Here is a 20535-nt window from a genome sequence, read left to right on the forward strand (position 1 = left end):
TCTGTTATGATAAATGTTTGCATCTGAACTACTGTTGGTGATTTAAATCTTTGTTTAAGTATCAGGAAACTTGATACGTTATGCACAGTCTAAAATGTACTCAGTTTACTTACATCATTCATTGCTATTTTATTCAATGAGGAGGGAGGGAAGGAGCGGGGAGAGGGAGAAGGAGTGGAAAGGAGAGAAGGAGGGAGGGAGGAAGGGAGAGAGTCTTATTCACTTGCAATCTAGAAAACTGTTTAGATTCTGTGGCCTCTCATTGCTGTGTCTTAGTCTACTTATTTTGAGGAGAGTAAAGAGAACTGGTATGGCCTAAAAATAATGTCCAGACTGTGTATTTGTTTTTTCCTGTTTCCTATTAGATCTCCATTATGAGAATCTTTCTATTACATTAAATATTGCTCCACAAAATTGGTTTAATAGCTGCATTCACTCCATTTTATATATGCATCATATTAATTTTCTAGTATAAGTCATTCGTTTTTATAATCATGCTTTTAAAATAATTGCTCATGGGATAGACAGATGGCTCAGCAGTTATGGTACTTTCTGTTCTTCCAGAGGACCTGGGTTTGATTTTCAGTGCCCACATGGCAGCTCACAACAATCTGTAACTCCAGTTCCAGTGGATCCAACACCCTCTTTTGACATCCTCAGGTGACAGGCATGCACATGGTGCACAGACATACATCCAATCAAAACACTCAAACACATAAAATGCATGTTTAAAAAATGAATTTAAAAATATTTTTTAAATTTTTATTTTAAATATTTTAAAATATTTATTAAATTTTAAATTTAATAAATAAAATTGATCACATATGAAGTCTTAGAAAGCACTGATGCCTGGATCTTAAGTCCACAGGTTCTGACTTGTTGGTCTGAGTTATAGTTTAGGTAAGCATTGGGAATTTTTAACAGTTCTCCAGTAACTCTAATGTGTAGAGAAATTAAAAATCCTCATAGACTCTATGACATAGAGAATGAGGTTTGAGAAGAATTATTTTTAGGGTCAGAAGTATATCGGTGCCCATTTTTTAGTATCACCTTAATCATCTTGAGCTGCATAGTGGATGATGGAGCTGACCCACTTACCTGTGACATACATACAGAATTGTGGATGATGGAGCTGATCCACTCTCTGACATACATACAGAATTATTCTTTGGTAGATTAAATTAGAATGGGACTTGGTTCATCAAGGTTTATGCTGTTTTCTGTGTTAAACCATACACAACCCACTAAATAAAATATACCTGATTGACAAATATTTTTGAGCTAAATAATAATATTATAATCAAGAAATATGTCCATTAATGAAGAGTCTGAATTAACCAAGCAATATGTTCAGTGCCTAGCATATGATACATATTTTATTCTTTTTAAAAAATTAATGCATCTTTAGTTACATAATAAGTCTGGTATCTTTTCTTTATGGATATATCAATGTTTTAAATTGGAATAAATTAATTATTCTTCAGTTTAGGGGGAATTACCTATTTGAACAGTGTAGGTGGAGAAGAACATTTGCAGCGTTTGCAAGATGTTTTTCTGTTTTGCACTCTGCAGTGGTCTGTGTCCTTGAACATAAGATACGAATGACCCCTCTGCTGTTAATTATTGGCAAATTGCCCCATTCCAACTTAAGGAAATAGAGTAATATGTTTGCCAAGAGATGGTTACTAGTTAACAGGCATCCCTTAAGAAGGATATAAAAGAACATCAGCAGGACTGCTCCCATATTCCGCTTCCACCACTGCTAGCACCGGAGAAACTAGCAACCATGAAGTGGAGGGTATCCATTTTCTTCGTCTTCCTGCTAAGGTTTGCTGAATCCAAAACGCTGCATAGAAATGAGTTTGGAATAGGTAAGATGCTATATAATTCGGGAGCTATTTTTCTATAACAAAATTCTTAAGAATTCTCACATTTTCATCTCTTCAGGTGTCTTGATTTAGGCATGATATTTACTGTTATAGATGAGGAAAATATTTAACTGGTGAATAGATTTAGATGAAGGGTAAATGTAATTTTACAAGAGGCTTATGAAACCACAGTAATGTTTAGCACAGTCAGTTTTTGTACATTCCATGCTCAATCATTTTTTTGATGTTATTTATTTAATCTCATATACACATTTAATATCATATATATGAAAAGACATTATACACGGAAACCAGTCCACATTCCTAGCTCCTTCAGACTGACAAAATATTCTCAGTAAGGGCTAATTGTTTGACTCTGAAAAGCATCCCTGTGAATGGGCCAACTGTAGCATAATTATGTTCAAAGGCTGCTAAAATAAGTCAGTCAGAATACTGTACTATTAGGGAGCCAAATAGTTAGGGAACCTGAAATATGGATATTGGTGGTAAGTCCACAACTTATCATTCTGGTTAACTTCGTTCCTTAATTTTTTTTGTCTTCCCAAGTGTAAAATTAAGATATCTGGATAGGTGGTTCTTAATAACTTTTCAGTTCTAAAAGTTATAGTTTGGGTTTAAATTCAACAATGATTGCTTTCTCAGCTGAAATGATCACGTGTCAAAAATCTCTTTTGTTTCCCAGCTTCCACGTTAGATGCTCCCCAGTGCTCAACAGAGAAGAATATACTTAACCTGTAAGTTTTGCTTTGTATTGCAGATACACCATGCCAAAAAAAAAAAATCTTTAGACAACTGAAAATACATTGCTTTTAAATTACAGGAGGGAATTGGACAATTTTAAGGCTTCATTGATACTGAATATCAAACAGATTGCAAAATGTTGAACTTTGGGCAATGTCTTGCATGTTAACCTATACATTGCCTGGAATTCCATGAAGCAAATCAGATTTTCAAAACTGAAGATTAATTTCTCAGCAGTCAGTAATAGCTCTGTATGGGCTCAGGAATCTGTCTTATCAGTACCAACAGAAAGATACTGCAACATTCTCTAGTTTGTAGACTGTTTCATATCAAGTCATAGGGAGCAAAATATCTCTAGTTTTGTTATTTGTGGAGGACTTTTTATTCCTTTAAATGTTGCCTCTGTTCTACCCATTTGAAATTTATAGTAAGGAATTTAAACACATGTGTTACTGGTGATATTTATACGCAGAAACCTGAACACATCACTTTGAGTCAGTCTGAGACTACCACGATCTAGGATCGGAGTTCAGCCATGATAGGAGCAAACATAACTGGACGTCTAATGTCTTAATCTTTGCTTAAATTAAGAAAGAAAGAAAAAACTTTAAAGAATACAGGTCTTCGCAGTTATCAATGTATCACACGAGCAGCAGTCCAAAAAGGAGGATGCACGTTTTTTGGAAATCTGTTTATTTTGACTTGTAAGAGTTAACATCCGTCTTTATGGATGAGGATGACAGAAAGACAGCTGACATTCATTTCTGAGGGACCAGAACCTGATTTCATGCAGACTTTTAGCAAAGGGTGCCTTCTGAATAGATCAGAACACAAGCCAACAGGAAAAGCTGTGCTTGGAAGGCAAGTGTGACCCAAGTCTAGTCCTTAAGCCTCTGCATGTGGTTTTATTTCAGTGCAACCATCACCTTTGCCCAGTTTTTTCCGGAAGCCACTATCAAGGAAGTAAGCAAAATGACAAGCGATGTGTTGACTGCGATTAAGAAACCCACCAGTGATGAGCAGCATGGAGGGTGTTTAGAAAACCAGGTGAGTGAAAGAAAGAAAAGCCACTTCGAAACTTGACCAAGATTTAGGCTGTAGAAGAGAAGGTACTGGGAATATGTGCTTTTAGTTATTTGAAAACCTGTTGTATGAAAGCAGGGTTCCATTAGTCCTGAAATCCTGAACAGCACTGTCACAAAGCAGGTGGCTGCTAAAAAGAGCCAAGGGAAACAACAATAGCGACTCACAGCTACAGTTACACAGTAAGATTATCTGAGCAACCACGGACACATTCTCTTCTCTGAGCTTTCATATCTACACTATACAGGGTGACATTAAGTCCATTTAGAGTCCTCATGGAGATTTACGTTAACTATGAATGGCAGGTCATTTCCTCTTGTGCACACAGTGTGGCTGACGTCTCTCTAGGGATTACTGCTAATGCATTGCTAATCAAAACACTACATGGAAGATGATGTCCACCAATCAGAGCATCGGTCCAGTGATCTAAGAGAACTTAGCTGCAGCTTATCGCCAGAATCCCTGTCTAATTTATAAATGATAAATCGCTAAATTATACAACAATCTCTATTTATTATATAATCATGATTTTATATAACATTACATTGTTATACTATTTTATGATAATAATAGTTAAATTAATCAAATCTCTATAATAATTCTCCGAGGCTGAGGACAATTTTTCTGTGCAGGAAACTGAGACTCAGAAAAGTCACTCCTTTAGGGAACTATAGTTTGGCAGAACTGAGGTTTAAATGAGGACATCTGCCTCCAGAAATAAGGTCCTTAGCAGGCTGCTCACACTGTTCAGCATGGCACAGTGAGTGTGAGGCTCATAGCAGGTTCTTCGGGTTGTTGGATATAGCAAATATACAGGAGCATCAATATCTGATAACCGAAGTAAATCAGAACTTCAGAAAAACCACCAAGTTTAAGTACACAGTTGTCCTGGTATAAAAGCTCATTATGAAATAGTTATTATCCTTTAGTTTACTTTTGTATAGAAATGGACTTTATACTTGATGGAATTAGCAAGTATGGAGCAAAATCCCCAGAGCTCTGTCCCAGTGGAGTTGAAGTTGCCAAAACGTTGTGTGTCTGGGCACTGTAGAGGAGATCTTTTTAAAATGTATATTTTAAAATGTATTCTTTGAGACTTTTATACAAAGTATTTTAATTATGTTCATGTTCCAAGCCCTCTTTCTAAGTCCTCCAGACTACCCTTACTGCTACATCTCTGTCTCAGTTTTGTTTCCTTTTTAAAAAAAATCCATGATGTCTTCCAGTATGTGCATGGGCACAGGGCCATCTGCTGGTACATGTGCCAAGGGCTACATCCTAAAGAAAACCGATTCTTTGTCTTCTAGTAGGCAACAACTGCCAATAACTCCTCTGCAAGGACTGGGGCTTTGTGAGGAGTTTTGACTAGCTTGATTTTATGCAGGTCTTGTACAGACAACCATAGCCATTATAACTTCATGTGTACAGTTGCCCAGTCATGTCTAAAAACAGTTTCGCAGAAGTCTTCTTGCAATCTGGGGCTCCTACAACCTTTCCCCCCTCTTTCCCAATGGACCCTGACCCTTGTGGGCAGAGAGTGTTCCCCTCTCTATAGATGTTCCTTTTATTGCTGAGCGAGCACCCCACAGTCACTTATCTTCTGAACTTTGACAACTGTCAGTCTCTGTATTAATCACCATCCAGCGCAAATAGAAGCATCAGTGATGCAGGCTGAGGGCTGGACTAGGCTCCAGCAGTAGCCACGAGGGTTTAGAAGGCAGTCCGATACTATGTCCGTTCAGTAAAATAAATAAAAACAGGTCCTCTCTTAGGGCCTATGGCATACTCAACCATGGGTTCTTGGTGCAGTTTACATTGCCAGGCATGAGTCTTACCCTGAGAGAGCAGGCCTGACAGCCAATCAGATTTACCCTTGTAACTTCACGCCCCTGTTGCACCAATGGATATATCTTAGCCAGGCTAATGGCTATTGTACACTTAACAATTGTACAGTTTATAGCTGGGTAAGACTATAGATTAGATGACTTTTCTCCCCCAGCAGCTTGCACAGAACCTTCTGGCATTATGAAATCTAGCCAGTAAGAAGGCAACCTCAGCTGCTTCCTAAAACTCTAAAGTTTATGAGTTAATAAGAAGCCTTGGTTTATATTTTTGTTTTTGTCTTTCTCTGTTAGTCAGTTAAAAAACATGTGCATGAATCATGCCCAAACCACTTCTTATTGTGAATTTTTTTTTTGTTCAATTAGAGTTCAGGACAGTGTTTCAGACTGGGTGATTTGTCACCTCCAACTCAAAAGGTTTATTTAGAAGGGTGGATCGAGACAAGCATGGTGGCATACTCCTATGACCTCAGTGCTCAGGAGGCTGGGGCAAGTGAGTTTCAGGCCAGCAAGGACCATCTCATGAAGAAACACCGTCTCAACCTTTTAGAGAACATCAATAACAGGAAGTGAATATCGAGAAGTAGAGTCTTTAGTAAGACTGTCAAGATTTAAAAAATATTAGCAGTTATAATAGTTAAAGATTTTCCTAAAATGGACAAAACATGCATTTTTTTAGAGGCTTTCTTCAGATCTTGTCCAAGCTCAGTGAATTTAGGCACTAACAAAGGAAGCATTTTAAAATATTGTAGTTAAATCTGTAATTATGACTAATGAAGGGTGGTTATATTTTTAGTCCACTTTGAAGTCGTTTTTACTTTTAATTGAAAATAATATTCAATTTTAGACTATCATCCTATTGTTATAAGGCCAAATGGAATGAATATCTATAAAACAATGAGGAAAGTTTCTATTATCTTGAGGCCAAATTTTTCATGAAATGAAAGAGTAAAATCACTTAATTTAAAATTAAGATAGGAAAGATAAACTATTACATGGCCCCTTTTCTTTTAAAATAAAATAGCTATGTCTTATGTGCTACCCAAGGATGTAAATTAGAAGCCTTTCACCCTAAAAGCTACCAAGGAAAGTCATCACATCAGACTGAGAGGAAACATATTGAGCACGTACAGGCAATTTTCTTAGTTTACTGGCCTCATTTCATTAAAAACCAAAGATTTTCTCTTCCCAGATATCTGTGTTTCTGGATGAAATCTGCCATGAGAGGGAGATCTCTGACAAGTACGGACTCTCGGACTGCTGCAGTCAAAGTGGGGAGGGGAGACACCAGTGTCTGCTTGCGCGCAAGAAGACTGCTGTGGCCTCTGTCATGCCCTTCAGCTTTCCAGAACCTGCCGAGAGCTGCAAAGCATACAAAGAAAACAGGGAGGCGTTCATGAACAGGTAAGGACCATCCACCAGGCAGTCAGTGTTTCTGCAGTCTACAAGTATACTCCAAAGTGTGTAGAAGTGTGTGTCTGTTGAGGTCTGTACCAAGAATACCTCGAGGGCTCCTTTTAATACAGGCTGTGAGATGCAGGACAGACCATGTGCAGACCCAGCCTCTGATCCTTCAGCCTCTGGAGACATTATCTCTTTCCCACCCTTAAAGTCTTGATTTCACTTCACCTCCAAATGCATCAGTATTGAATGAAAGAATGACTTCCAATAGCCAAGTATTTATTTATGTATCTCACTCACTAAACTGATAATTAATAGTGTACAGTCAGGTAATGTTGGAACAAATGTGCTGGGCACAAATGGCTGGATGAATGCTCACAAGCACTGTTGTCACCCTCTTGCCTTCCTTTAAAAATATTTCATGTTATTTTTGAGACAGGGTCTCATGAAGTCCAAGCTGGTCTTGCACTAAGTATGTAGCTAAGGATGGGTTTGAACCTCTGCTCCTCCTGTCTCCATCTTCTAAGTGCTGGGGTTACAGGCATATATATAAAATTTTCTATATCTATCTATCTATCTATCTATCTATCTATCTATCTATCTATCTATCATTCATCTATCTGTCTGTCTATCCAACCATCCATCCACGCATGTATTTATATATCTATCTAATCTATTTATCTATATATCTATATCTATCTATATAGAGGGGGGAGGGGGACTTGCTAGGATGGTTACTAAGAGGTCTGGCCTTGTTGGTTCCCCAGGCATGTCTGAGCAGACTTACAGAAAAAGACATTTCCATAAGAATCATAGCATCTTTGCTTGTTTTCATAATAGACTCTGGAAGCAAGTATTTGACCTTTTCTTTTCTCCTGGGGTTGACAGAGAGGAAAATTTTTGACAGCATCTGGAAGAAGCATGGACGTTTCCCCCGTAAGGGCCCAGTAAAGTAAAAGCACCGTGCAGTGCACTCCATTGCTTTTGCTGTTATCCAAATCTTTAAATAAATCCCAGAGTCCACTTCAGAGCAGTTGCCGTCCATCCATTTTTTTTTATATGTTTGCAAATCTCCAAGTGCTGTCCATTTCACAGGGTCATCTACGAAGTGTCAAGAAGGTACCCCTTCCTGTATGCGCCTACCATTCTCTCCTTGGCTGCTCAGTACGACAAAGCAGTCCCAGCTTGCTGCAAAGCTGAAAACGCGGAGGAATGCTTCCAGACAAAGGTGATCTCTTTGTGTAGCTATCTGCACCTAAATGGGGTCTAGCTATGGCTCAGGAAAACAGAGTTAAAAGTGGAGATGTGCCTCATGTGGAGACTATCATCTTCAGAAGAGAGTGTAATTCTTTTCTATCCTAATGAACATCTTTTTTTTTCTTTTACTGAACCTTTCCCATTATCGGTGAAATTTCCTTTTATATTTATAGTTATAGTTAGAAACAATACCCATAATGGTAAAGTACAACTTTAGGCCAAAGTAAGAATGTGTATATTTTGTGGCTTCATGAATCAGCATTTACGGAATCTTTAAAGAAAGTAGAAGTAATAGCAATCTACATGGAAATGGTGACTTAGTAGCTATAAACTGGACAGAATGATGGAACCATGCATCTTCTGCAGAGTAGGACAATGAAATGCGTCCCTACAGCTTCTCAGACAGACATGAAACAGTATCCATACAGAATAAACGACTCCATGGATTACTGACAGGTGATGAGCACACTACAGGTTCAACCAGAGCTAAAGAAGCTGAACGTTGATGGGGTTGTTCATGTCAGCAAAGTGGAGCATATTTCAGCTTCTGGCTTTTGTTTGCTTGCTTGTTTTTACTTTTTGAGACAGTCTTTTTTGTTTTTGTTTTTGTTTTTGTTTTGGGTTTGTTTTTTTTTTCAAGACAGGGTTTCTCTGTCTAGCTTTGGAGCCTGTCCTGGTACTCACTCTGTAGCACAGGCTAGCCTTGAACTAGCAGAGATCCACTTGCCTCTGCCTTTGGAGTGCTGGGATTAAAGGCATGTACCACCACCACCTGGCTGAGACAGAGTCCTATATAGCCCCAGCTGGGCCCAAATTCCTAAGAAGTGCATGACTTTCCTCAATACCAGACTATGATGCAATCATGTTTTTTTTTAATGGAGCAGGAGTCAGTAGGCTTCAGTTTGCCTAGAGGCTGGAAAGGCACAGCTGTCCATATGGTCTCTGTATCAAAATTATGATGTTTTGTTTTGAAGTATTTTAAATAAATCTCAGGCAAATATACATAAGAATTAATCTAAAAGTCATTAAAAAATAATTTGCTTAAATGTCTGGTAATTCTAAGATTAGTAAAAAAAAATTCCATGCACTTTCATGTGTTATCTGTACCCATTGCTTTTCTAATTCTTAGAAAGAGTACATTTTTTTTTTTAACACTTCACTTCTTCTGCATCTAGAGGGCATCAATCGCAAAGGAATTAAGAGAAGGCAGCTTGCTGAATGAGCACGTATGTGCAGTAATAAGGAAATTTGGATCCCGAAACCTCCAGGCCATGTAAGTTTAAGCTTCTATGGAAGCAATCAGCTAGGCGCCGTAGAATTGCTGTTTATTTTTCTCAATGTCACTCTTACAGAGCAAAGTCCCCTTTGGTGATGGAGACTGTGATTAGAGTCATGAAATCTTAGGATCGGAAGGAAGCTATCAGATCACTTGGCCATTTATTACTTACAAAAGCCACACTGGGGTGATATTCAAGAGAGAATTTTAAGGTTTATATTGTTTGCCTGTTCTAGACACTTTATTTTCCATCTGCAATCAAACTATACCACCTTGTTAGACCATATTTTCCTAGGTCTTCTACAAAGTAGGCCAACCCTCATGGAGAGGCATCTCAGACTTGTGGCCTAACAAGAAATTCTTCATGTTAACTATGCTTCCTAATCGGCTCCATTGTGTCAAGTGTTGCTTCTCATTAAAATATTCCCTCGAGGCAAAAACTTTAGAGCCCAGTGGCAGGTGAAAAGAAAGTTCTAAATGATGTGAGTCATGAGTATTGTGCACAGCTGAAACTCAACGGACATTTTTAGTCATGTAGTTAGTTCCAAAGACTGGCTGGGAATTCCTTCTGGAAGAGGCCCGACTTACCCTTCAATTACTTCCCAATTCTGCCAGAAACTTAATGATCAGTTCATGAAGCACTTTAAAAATCTGTCTTAGGAGTAAAATAGAAGTGAAGAAACAATTACAGCAACTGCATAATGTATCTATCAGCAAGTAGAGCCATATGCTCCCCAGTTGTCCCCAGACTCCCTCTCATCAGTAGCAATGACTCAAGCATCTACTCAAGGAGCGGGATATGTGCATGGCTAGCCCTTCCCATGAATGGAATCCCCAGATGCAGGCAGCTTTCGTTTATCCTTTCCTTCTGCCTTGACCCGATGACTTGTCTCCAACATTGAGTCTGCTCCACTTCTTTCATTTCCTTGATTTGGGCATCTGCACCCTCGCTGGCTTCTCACAACTATTTATTTCTAAGAAATGAAAAGCAAGTGTTATTCTCAAAGAATTTTCCCACCCCTTCATCATTTATTCTTTAATAAAAATACGTATTTGTCCCCTTTGAGGCAGAATCTGGTAGTTAGGCTGGACTTGAACTCCCAATTCTCCTGCCTCCACCTTCTGCCTGCTGGAATTATAGACAAGTGGATCCCAAATATTCAGAGTCAGGGGTGAACAAGCAAGGACACCATTTATCTTGAGTCCCTAGAGAGTCTTTACGAAGCTATGAATTGCTTACAAATCATTTGGAGACCCAGCCCATGATCTACAGAGCTTCCACCTGGAGAGGTGGGGCTGAAGCTGATGACCTAAGACATCTCAGTTCTTTTCCCTTGGAGGTAACTCAACAGACACTTGATAGACATGCAATTTCATTCTAATACATAAACAAGCTGATTTTTTTTCTTTAAATCTTCCTCTCCCAGAACCATTATTAAGCTAAGTCAAAAGTTTCCCAGGGCGAATTTTACTGAGATTGAGAAGCTGGTCCTGGATGTGTCCCACATCCATGAGGAGTGCTGTCTAGGAAATGCGCTGGAGTGCCTGCAGGATGGGGTAGGAGTCTCTCTCTTTCTATGAGATGGTTTCTGCTTCCTCCCTTTTCACTTTGTCTCACTCTAAATGAAGGCTACTTGCCTTGGCCGGAGCACAGTGTATGGTAGCTGTGACCTTGTGAAGTTATAGGCTTTCTAAGGGTAGAATTTAAGCTATGTTCTTGATCTTGGCTTTCACTTCAGGCCTTAGCAACCCCTGCCCCTGTTTGTGAGACTAAGGTACATTTGTTTCTTTATTTGACTGAAATACAGTGAGTATCTTCTACCACCCAGTTAGCTGCTGGTTCACCATGAGAGGCACTAGGAAAACATAAATTGACATCAAGGAATGTATAGTTTAATCAGAGAGATAAGACAATGGCCTTCATGGAGTTATAGACTGTCTTGTTCACTGATATGTCTACAGGACAATGCCTTTCACATCGAGAGAGTCTGTCATAGTTTGATGGCAGATTTATAAGTAAAAATAACCCAAGAAACTGTTGCACAAGGGAAAATGTCCATTCATGGCAAGCAGAGGTGTGAATAAAGGGATCCAAAAGAATTAAAACCCCAAACTCCTAGCCATAGAATCTATAAGAAGTGGTCATGTGCATGGCGTGGCAATTTTGGGCCAATCCTGGGCTTCCTAGACATGGAACAAGAAGTCTACATACAACAAATCACTTCCCCTCCCGTCCCTGTGACACCAAGGAGGCTTAAAAAAAATCACTGTTGTTAGAGGCTCAAGTGACTTGGAAAATGAGGCAGAAAAGACTCATTTCAGTACACTCCCATGGTGCTTTTGTAGGGGTAGTCAGGAAGTCAGCAGGTGCCCGGGGTTGCCAGGGACAGAGCTGCACAGATACTAGGGCAACAGGCACCCCTGTCATGAGGAATGGATAAACCAGGAAGCATAGATTTGAGTATTTATTTGCTCATCACATTAAGAATTCATTGGTCAGTTAGGAATACCAGCAAAAAAGTATTTTGCTTTTCTTTGACGACAGCTTTCTTGGTTTGTAAGTAACAATTTTATTGATTTTCATAGACGGTTAAAAACATGACCATTTAACTTTTGGAGCTTGTAGTTACTTTTTCATTGAGAGTAGAAAAAATAATTTCAGTATTTTAAGGAAGGCTTTAACAACTGAATATTAGGTTTCAACCATCACAGCTGATAATGGCCCTGAGCAGAGACAAAAGTTTTCTCTCCAGGATTTTTCACTGCGGGTTTGTTGTTTAGAGACTGCCCTCTGGAGGGCAGAGTGGGTCACTGCATATCTTTCTGATCAAGATGGAGGGGAGAGCTGGCAAGGTTAGAATGCCCGCTGCGAATATTGTCCATTGGAAAATTTCAATACCAATAAAAAGATGCTGTGTGGTTTGAGCAGCATATTTCCTTCATTTCTTGAAGATTTTTATTAAAATAGAAAGAAGGACTTACAGGAAAGAGGTCTTGAACAATTCGGAAAGCAATGAGGAAAAGCAAGGTGAGCAAAATAAAAGGGAAGAGAGAGAGAGAGAGAGAGGAGTTAAAAACAGAAAGAGAGATGAAGCAAAATGCTTGTATTGGCTCTTGATTTTTCTCTTCACCTTTCCATTGATATCTTCTTCCACTCCCTTTTTAAGCTTTAAGTTTCTACCTTAAACGATAAATCTTTGAGATTTATATTTTGTTATACCCATTACAGGAAAAAGTCATGTCGTATATATGTTCTCAACAAGATATTCTGTCAAGCAAAATAGCAGAATGCTGCAAATTACCCACCCTGGAACTTGGCTATTGCATAATTCATGCAGAAAACGATGAGAGACCTGAAGGTTTATCTCCAAATCTAAATGGGTTTTTGGGAGATAGAAATTTTGGCCAATTTTCTTCAGAGGAAAAAATCATGTTCATGGCAAGGTAACATGCCCCGTAAACGTATGTTCACAATGATAGAGACCATCATGTGACTGGAAGCTTTGTTTTGTTGGCATGGGGAGTGGTGGCTATAGTTTTTGAGCTCAGTTGAGGCTGTCTGTCTTGATGCTGCGATGCTAAGGAGCTGCAGGCAGGGAACCAGTAACTAGGGGATGAGATCTACGGTAGTGATGAGACTTCCACAATAATCAATAATCACTATTAATTGGCTTGCTTATGAATCTAAGTTTTGTTTTGTATTTTCTCTGAAACGAGGAATGCCATCCTAGTTACATATCTCATATGATAGCCACCGTGAACTTTCAGAGATAATATAGATATTTCTGTAATAAGGAAGGCTTAGGCTGGCAAGTTGGCAAAAATGCTTGCCACACAAGCCTGACTACCTGAGTTCAAACCAGGGAAAGTGATTGAACCAATTTCCAAAAGTGCTCCTCAACAACACATGCATGCTATGGCATATGTGCCTCCCCATCTAGTAGTAATAGATAAATAAAATTAAATTTGAAAACAAGAAGGGCCCAAGATCATGAATAGACTCTCTTGCTATACATGTTTTAAAAAACCATTCCCCTAAATCTAACTCAATAGCTAGAGCCAGATAGACAGTCTTTCATTGAAACAGATTGCTCACTATTTATTGAGTTTTTAAGCCAATGGAAACACATTTAGAACATTTTCACAATGGTAGTTTTTTTTGTAGTAGAATCAATAGGCATGTATTCATTCTATTTGCCAACAGTCAAGTTAATACCTTTTCCTTTACTGTATGTACCTGTGCACACTGTGCGAAGAGGGATTTGTGCAGCTCTTAGGATATTATATTTAATGATTTCTGAGGGCCTTTCTCAGTTCAAGAGTCTGATTCTAACGCACAGTGAAAACAATGGTTCAACTGTCTCTCCAGTATTCCCAGAAGACGTAGCTCTTTGGTTGCCTTAAAATCAGAAAATTCACATATCATTTTTACTGCTAAATAAAATTATATAAACCAAAAAGAAAGAGTAGATTCAGGAGACACAGCTAGAGATTTTATTGGTGGTATAAGTAAGCACTACCAATATCGATAACCATGGAACACAATTAATACTAAAGAGCAATCTTCACACTTATATGTGCATACACATCTAAGAAAGCCAGTAGTGTGCTTCATAGAGACAGGCCTTTGGTGGCAAAGAATGTTTGCAGTGGAAATTGTCTCAGCTAAGAACGGTCTTCCTCCATGCCCTTGCACTTCCTTCCCTCACACCTCCCACTGCTGTATCACTTACGCAAAGGAGCTGTGCCCTTTAGTGACTACCCCTCATTGGGCGCCACCTCTCTTCTTGCCCTTCATCTTTCTTTATTTTCTCTCCATTGATTTATCACTACCAAAGATTGATGACCCATTTTAAACTTGCTTCTGCCTTTTTATAACAAATGCTTCGGGGAGGAAAGAGATTTTCTGCTACATGGCGTTAGCCCTTCACTGTTTAGAGCAATTTTAGCATACAGTACTCTCTGGAAAACATATCTGTTGGTTAAATGATTTTAAACCTCATCGCTAAAAAGCCAACATAAAATATGAAGGAAAATAAAACAGCATTATTTGTATCATTCTTCTTTAATTAGAAATAATTTCACATACATGCATACATAGTTTTAGACCTAGGTTCCACATATGAGAGAAAATATGTAGAGTTTGTCTGAAACTAGCTTATTCACTTAACTTAATGATTTCCAGTTCCATCTATTTTCTGGCAGATGTCATGTTTCCATGAAAGGACATTTTACAGAATAATTTAAGGGACTATATATATAGCCTGCATTAAGAGTTTTGCTGTTCATAGAGTTCAAATTATGTTTGTTTTTTTCTGCTTCACTTGCTATTTGATTTTTAATGCCTATATGCTCTGACTATTACATAGGAATGGTTAGGGAATTAATAGTGTAATTTGGTCTTAGTTCCAACAACATGATATTTTTCCTACATATTTCAGCTTTCTTTATGAATATTCAAGAAGACATCCCAACTATGCTGTCTCTGTCATTCTAAGAATTGCTAAAACATACCAGGAGATGTTGGAGAAGTGTTCCCAGCCTGAAAGTTCACTTGCATGCCAGGATAATGTGGTAGGCTGCTCTGAAATTTGGGGCATAATCTATAAAACTGCATTGATAAAGAAGCATTGAAAATACTGTTTGTGGGCCAGAGGGATGGTTCAGCAGGTAAAGGTACCCATATCATGAGCCTGGGGACCTGAGTTGAAGGGGACCATGTGAAGGGAGAAGGAAAAGAAACCTGCTCCACAATGTTTGAGAGGCTTCCACACATGTCCTTTGAAAAGCACATGCTCCTCACCAAATAATAAAAATAGACTATTTTTATTAAAATACAAAGTAACTATTTATTAACTAGTAATTAGCTAATTATATGTATAAATTAGTAACCTAACTATTAAGTAATTATTCCAACCACTAACCAATGGCTTATATAAGAAATAAAAATGTTGGTCAAATGCTCTGTGGTGAATAGAATAGAGAGAATATTCATTTTTTGACAGTTTTGGGAAGGCAAAATCTTACACAGAAATTTCAGCTATCTAGTGGTTGTGTTCTCAAGAGTTCATTTGTTTTAATTTTCAAAAGTCACACTCTATCATCTTTAATGTTTTATAAAGGCTTCCAAGATGGGTTTTGTAATGGAATAAGATACTGGCATAAAGAAAATTGTGTGTCTGGGAGGAGAGAAAAATGCACGTAATAATATCTGTATTTTTAGGAAGAAGAACTGCAAAAACACGTCGAGGAGAGCCAAGCCCTGGCGAAGCAGAGCTGTGCTCTCTACCAGAAGCTAGGGGCCTACTACTTACAAAAGGAGTACGTTGTTGTTGTTGTTATTGCTGTTGTTGTTGTTGTGTTCAGTGATGTAACACTTTTAATAGGTGAGGGAAACATAAATTTAAATTCTTAAGCCACTCCTCCCCTCACTTCCATCCCCAGTTGGACAGAAGTCAGTATAAAGCTGATTACATGATTCCTCCCAGGTCGTCGTTCCCCCTTAGGGATCCACAGGAGCACCTGTGGAATCTGATCTATTGAACTGGCTGCAGGTTCCCCAAACCCTGCGGCTTTTTGCAGGAGAGGAGTCCATTTTGCTCACAGCCTGTCAAGGTTCCAACACCCAAAGGTCACACTTGAAATCAAGGAAGTGCTGATGCTGGGAAGACAGCCCGCTGTTGCGGCATCAGCATCCCATAGTGATACGTGGGGAAGACTGGAGCGTGTGGAGTGATGTCGGAATAAAAACTTCTCAATTGCTGAGCCACGTGCTCATGTCTCCTGACACTAAAAGTAGGTCCTTGTGAAGGAGGAAGGAGTAAAAACTAATGATGACACTGTAAAAAATGCTTCTTTCAGGTTCCTCATTACTTACACAAGGAAAATCCCACAGATGACATCGGCAGAGCTGATAGACCTCACCGGGAATATGGTGGGCATTGCAGCCACGTGCTGCCAGCTCAGCGAGGATAAATGGTCTGCCTGTGGTGAGGGATCGGTGAGTATCCTCTCTCGCTTCTGCTCTCTTTGACTTGAAGCTGTTTCATATTTCCATCTTAGAAGAAATAGTGGAGATGGCGTTGCTTGGTTTATTCAGTGAGTTCAAATGGAGGGGTTTGTGGGAGTGCTGTCTCTCAGTGGTTTCCAAGGCTTCCTGTCCTTCTAGAATGCCTGGTAGAAGTGCAGCCGACTTATTCAATAACATATAAGCAAGCTTTATGCATAGGAAGGATAATAGCCAATATGTCATTCAACTTATTCGTATTATCTAAATTCTTACTTTAATATTTGAAAAGCAAAGCAAAGCCTTACTTACAATATATTGCAATTAGTTATCTTATTTTAGCCATAGTTAGGGATCTGCCTTTTGCAGGCCAGTCTTATCATTATAGTGCTATTTGGGGCAGTTTGTTCCCAAGGTAAAGTATAGGAGTAAGATCCATGTTCTGGATAGTGAGCTCCTTAATTTTCATGTCACACTGAAAGGAGACTTCTGTCAGTAAGCTTGAGCTGTTTGCATTTGATACTTAAGAATAAAAATTGTACCATTTTTCTAGGGTGACTGTCTTAGACTAGGTAATCTGAATGACTCATGTAGACTTAGCCTGAGAATAGTAAGCACACAAACATGCTAAAAATAATTAAAATTTATAACTAGATATTTAAGAGATTTCTTTGAAGTATGTAAGATTGGAAGAATCTATATTAAAGCCTTAGATACACATTTACACACCCATTTATTTTCTATGAGTTGTGTGTGTGTGTGTGTGTGTGTGTGTGTAATAAAAATTGCAAAGGTTAGATTTGTTCTAGTCTGACCTTCAGAAAGTGATTCTCTGCATCAAAACCCAAACTCCAGAGTTGAAGAGATAGCTTGGATCGTTAAAAGTGTGTACTGCTTGGGGGCGGTGCGCTCCTTTAATCCCAACACTCAGGAGGCAGAGGCAGGCAGAGCTCTGAGTTCGAGGCCAGCTTGGTCTACAGAGCAAGTTCTAGGACAGCCAGGGTTGTACAGTTAGACCCTGTTTCGAAAACAAAACAAAACAAAACAAAAACAACAACAACAACAACAACAAAGTATGTACTTTTTGTAGAGGACCAAAGTTTGGTTCTCAGCACCCACTGAAAATGACTCTCAAGCACCCTTTACTCCAGATCCACGGAGATCTGATGCCTCTGTCTTCCACAGGCACCCACACCCACCCCTATGTACACATGCCTAAAAATAAAACAAACGTTCAAAGAAAAGCAAAACTCAACCAGATACACATAGAAAACAACCAACTGATTGATTTGTACACATCAAGATAGAGATATTTTTCCTTTTTGAAAGTCTGTGTGCAACTAGAAGCATATATCAGCCAGCTAAAGGGCTTTCATCAATGTCACATGTGTTAAAATCTGTCACTCCATATTGTTTTATCCCAAGCAAACGGGCAAACATTGAAGTCCACAACATGCTGTTAGTATGGCAACAATAATACATAGCAAGTTTTCCTGTAATATTAGTGATAAGTTCTTTGACACTGGGTGTCACTACATGAGATTTCAGGAACTGTGAGCCAACTTGGTAGCTAATTCCATTTCCCTGCTTTCTTCTTTTTCGTTCTCCTAACCAGGCTGACCTTTTCATTGGACACTTGTGTATACGACATGAAGCAAACCCTTTGAACCCTGGTATTGGCCACTGCTGCAACTCTTCATATTCCAACAGGAGGCCATGCATCACCAGCTTGGTGATAGATGAAAGCTATGTCCCTCCGCCATTTTCTGATGACAAGTTCACCTTGACCAAGGATCTGTGCCAAGCTCAGGGCATAGCTCTGCAGACCATGAAACAAGAGTAAGACATTGTTATGTTCTACCCTGGAGAAGACCAATGCTAGAGGGAGGAGCTGAGACTCCTGCTTTGCATTTCTATGACTCATAGGTTCCCTAGAACATAACTGCCCTTGAAGCACTAAAGTGTCTCTTTGAAATTAGTTCTGTTTCAGTTTTCATACAGCCTTGTGGGGGAAGTTGATTTGGAAAAATCCACTAAGGCAGACAATTTTCCCTTTATGAAAAATTATCTCTGTCCTAACAACTGTGATATATTTTAGGTAGAAGGAAAATGGATGATCTATTTTGAAAAATTAGGAGAGATCTTCATATTGAGTCTGGGTACTTCCATTCCAATTAGAGGAAATGTGTGACTGCATTTATAAGCAGGATAATTATTATTATTGTTATTATTATTATTATTATTATTATTATTATTATTATTATTAGCTCAGCCGTTAAAGGCTAGGCTCACAACCAGAAATATAAGCAGGATAATTATATCTGACTAAATCATGTTGTTAAAATAAAAGGGAATAAATACACATTTCATTGATGACAAGTGACATTCTGTAATGGTGATTGGGATAAAGCTAGTGGAACTTACATTCTTTAAATACCGATACATTTTAATTTAAATTTAATACTCACTGATTTTGCACAGGACCTTCCTTTCTTGGGAGACCCATTCTTCCATTTTTCTTCACTTCAGTCAGAAGAGAATAATAAGAATGGTGTTTTTTTCACCCAAACCTTCCCTATTGCCCTGCCAGCTTTAAGTCCACCATATAATCACTAAGTGAGTAGTGTAGGCAGCCAGTGATACTTGGGTTAAGGTATGACAGTGGCAGGTGTGAGCATCTATACATCTGGGCTTGTGTGCATGGATAAACCACACTACAGAAGAGGGAATAGAAAAGGATAATGTAGGCAAGTAAGACAGAGACCACACAGTTCACTCCATAAAAGCGTGTCGAATCCTGACATGGTGTTTCATCTATAACTTGCACCAGGGCAGGCCAGTGGCTTGGCATGTTTCCAGCCTCAGTCTTTCTGATGAAAACTGTGAGGGCTAAGCCTGGCAATGAGTAGAAGAAGTGCTGGCTAAGGGTGGGGACTGCCAGGGCTCTGAAAATGTTCTACTAAAAGCGTTTTGGGAAAGCGCCATTACAAGGCAGACTCTCCTGTATTTCCTTCTGTTTTAAACCACAGGCTTCTCATTAACCTTGTGAAGCAAAAGCCTCACATGACGGAGGAGCAACATGAGGCTGTCACTGCTGATTTCTCTAGCTTTTTGGAGAAGTGCTGCCAAAGCCAGCAGCAGGAAGTCTGTTTTGCAGAAGAGGTGCGTGTGAAACATTTTATTCCCCAATAAAATGTTTGTCTTGGCATGGAGCATCCTGCAGTAAAGAATGGAAGTAATATGCTGCAAATCTATAACTTAAAATAATGACAGATTTAAATTTTCTTTGGATATTTCTTGAGGTTCAAAAACAGTAACATTTTCCTAAGTATCAGGGAGAATTGAAAATTTAAACTGTATTAAGAGAATCAGTAATTTTGATTTATTTCCTAATGGAGAGAATGATTAAATGTATATAAATAGTTGATGATAATGCAGACTTTTCTGAGCTAAAGTTAATCAGTTTTCATGAACTGAATTAAAAGAGTTCACTATTTAGTGTATTAATTACATAACCAAGATCTTAGGAGAATATTTTTAGGATATACACTTGAACTCACTTAGGAGCACATTTTTGTATACCCACAATAGAAGCAAGGGATTGCCTGAGTTGACTGTGTGACTGCCACCATCCCGCATCTCTCTGTTTGAGGATTTTTATGTGTTCTTGACTTTCAGGGTCCAAAGTTGATTTCAAGAACTCGTGCTGCTTTGGGAGTTTGAACTCCTCCAGGTAACAAAAATTTCAGCCTCAGACTAAATAATGATGTTGATTCTCCCTACATATCAATCTGTAGTGATGAAGATTCTAAGAAATACCATTAAATTCCTTTAAAATGAGTATAATTTAATAAAACAGGTTTTGTTTTAAAATACTGAAATAAGGGAGCTGGAGAGATGGCTCAGCAGTTTAAGAGCACTGGCTGCTCTTCCAGAGGTCCTGAGTTCAATTCTCAGCAACCACATGGTGGCTCACAACTTCTATAGTGGGATCTGATGCTCTCTTCTGGCATAAAGTTGTACTTGCAGATAGAGCACTCA

At 38.8% G+C, this 20535-nt stretch overlaps 1 protein-coding gene across 1 annotated transcript; it reads left to right on the forward strand.

Moving 5' to 3' along the window:
* The first annotated feature begins 1777 nt into the window (after window positions 1–1777).
* Afp (alpha fetoprotein) lies at window positions 1778–20217 on the forward strand. Its single transcript, XM_059274653.1, has 14 exons — window positions 1778–1871; window positions 2572–2623; window positions 3545–3677; window positions 6747–6958; window positions 8051–8183; window positions 9388–9485; window positions 10916–11045; window positions 12718–12932; window positions 14930–15062; window positions 15712–15809; window positions 16350–16488; window positions 18110–18333; window positions 19524–19656; window positions 20173–20217. Exons 1-14 carry the CDS (start codon window positions 1787–1789, stop codon window positions 20215–20217), a joined length of 1830 nt encoding a protein of 609 aa, XP_059130636.1. The 5' UTR covers window positions 1778–1786.
* Window positions 20218–20535: the final 318 nt, after the last annotated feature.

This window comes from Peromyscus eremicus, chromosome 10 (assembly GCF_949786415.1).
Source record: "Peromyscus eremicus chromosome 10, PerEre_H2_v1, whole genome shotgun sequence".
NCBI classification, from domain to species: Eukaryota; Metazoa; Chordata; class Mammalia; order Rodentia; family Cricetidae; genus Peromyscus; species Peromyscus eremicus.

Coding starts and splice junctions, on each gene's coding strand:
- Afp (XM_059274653.1), top strand. CDS start 1,787: ATGAAGTGGAGGGTATCCATTTTCTTCGTCTTCCTGCTAAGGTTTGCT. Junction 11,046..12,717: donor TGGAGTGCCTGCAGGATGGG/GTAGGAGTCTCT, acceptor TACCCATTACAG/GAAAAAGTCATGTCGTATAT. Junction 18,334..19,523: donor CTGCAGACCATGAAACAAGA/GTAAGACATTGT, acceptor TTTAAACCACAG/GCTTCTCATTAACCTTGTGA.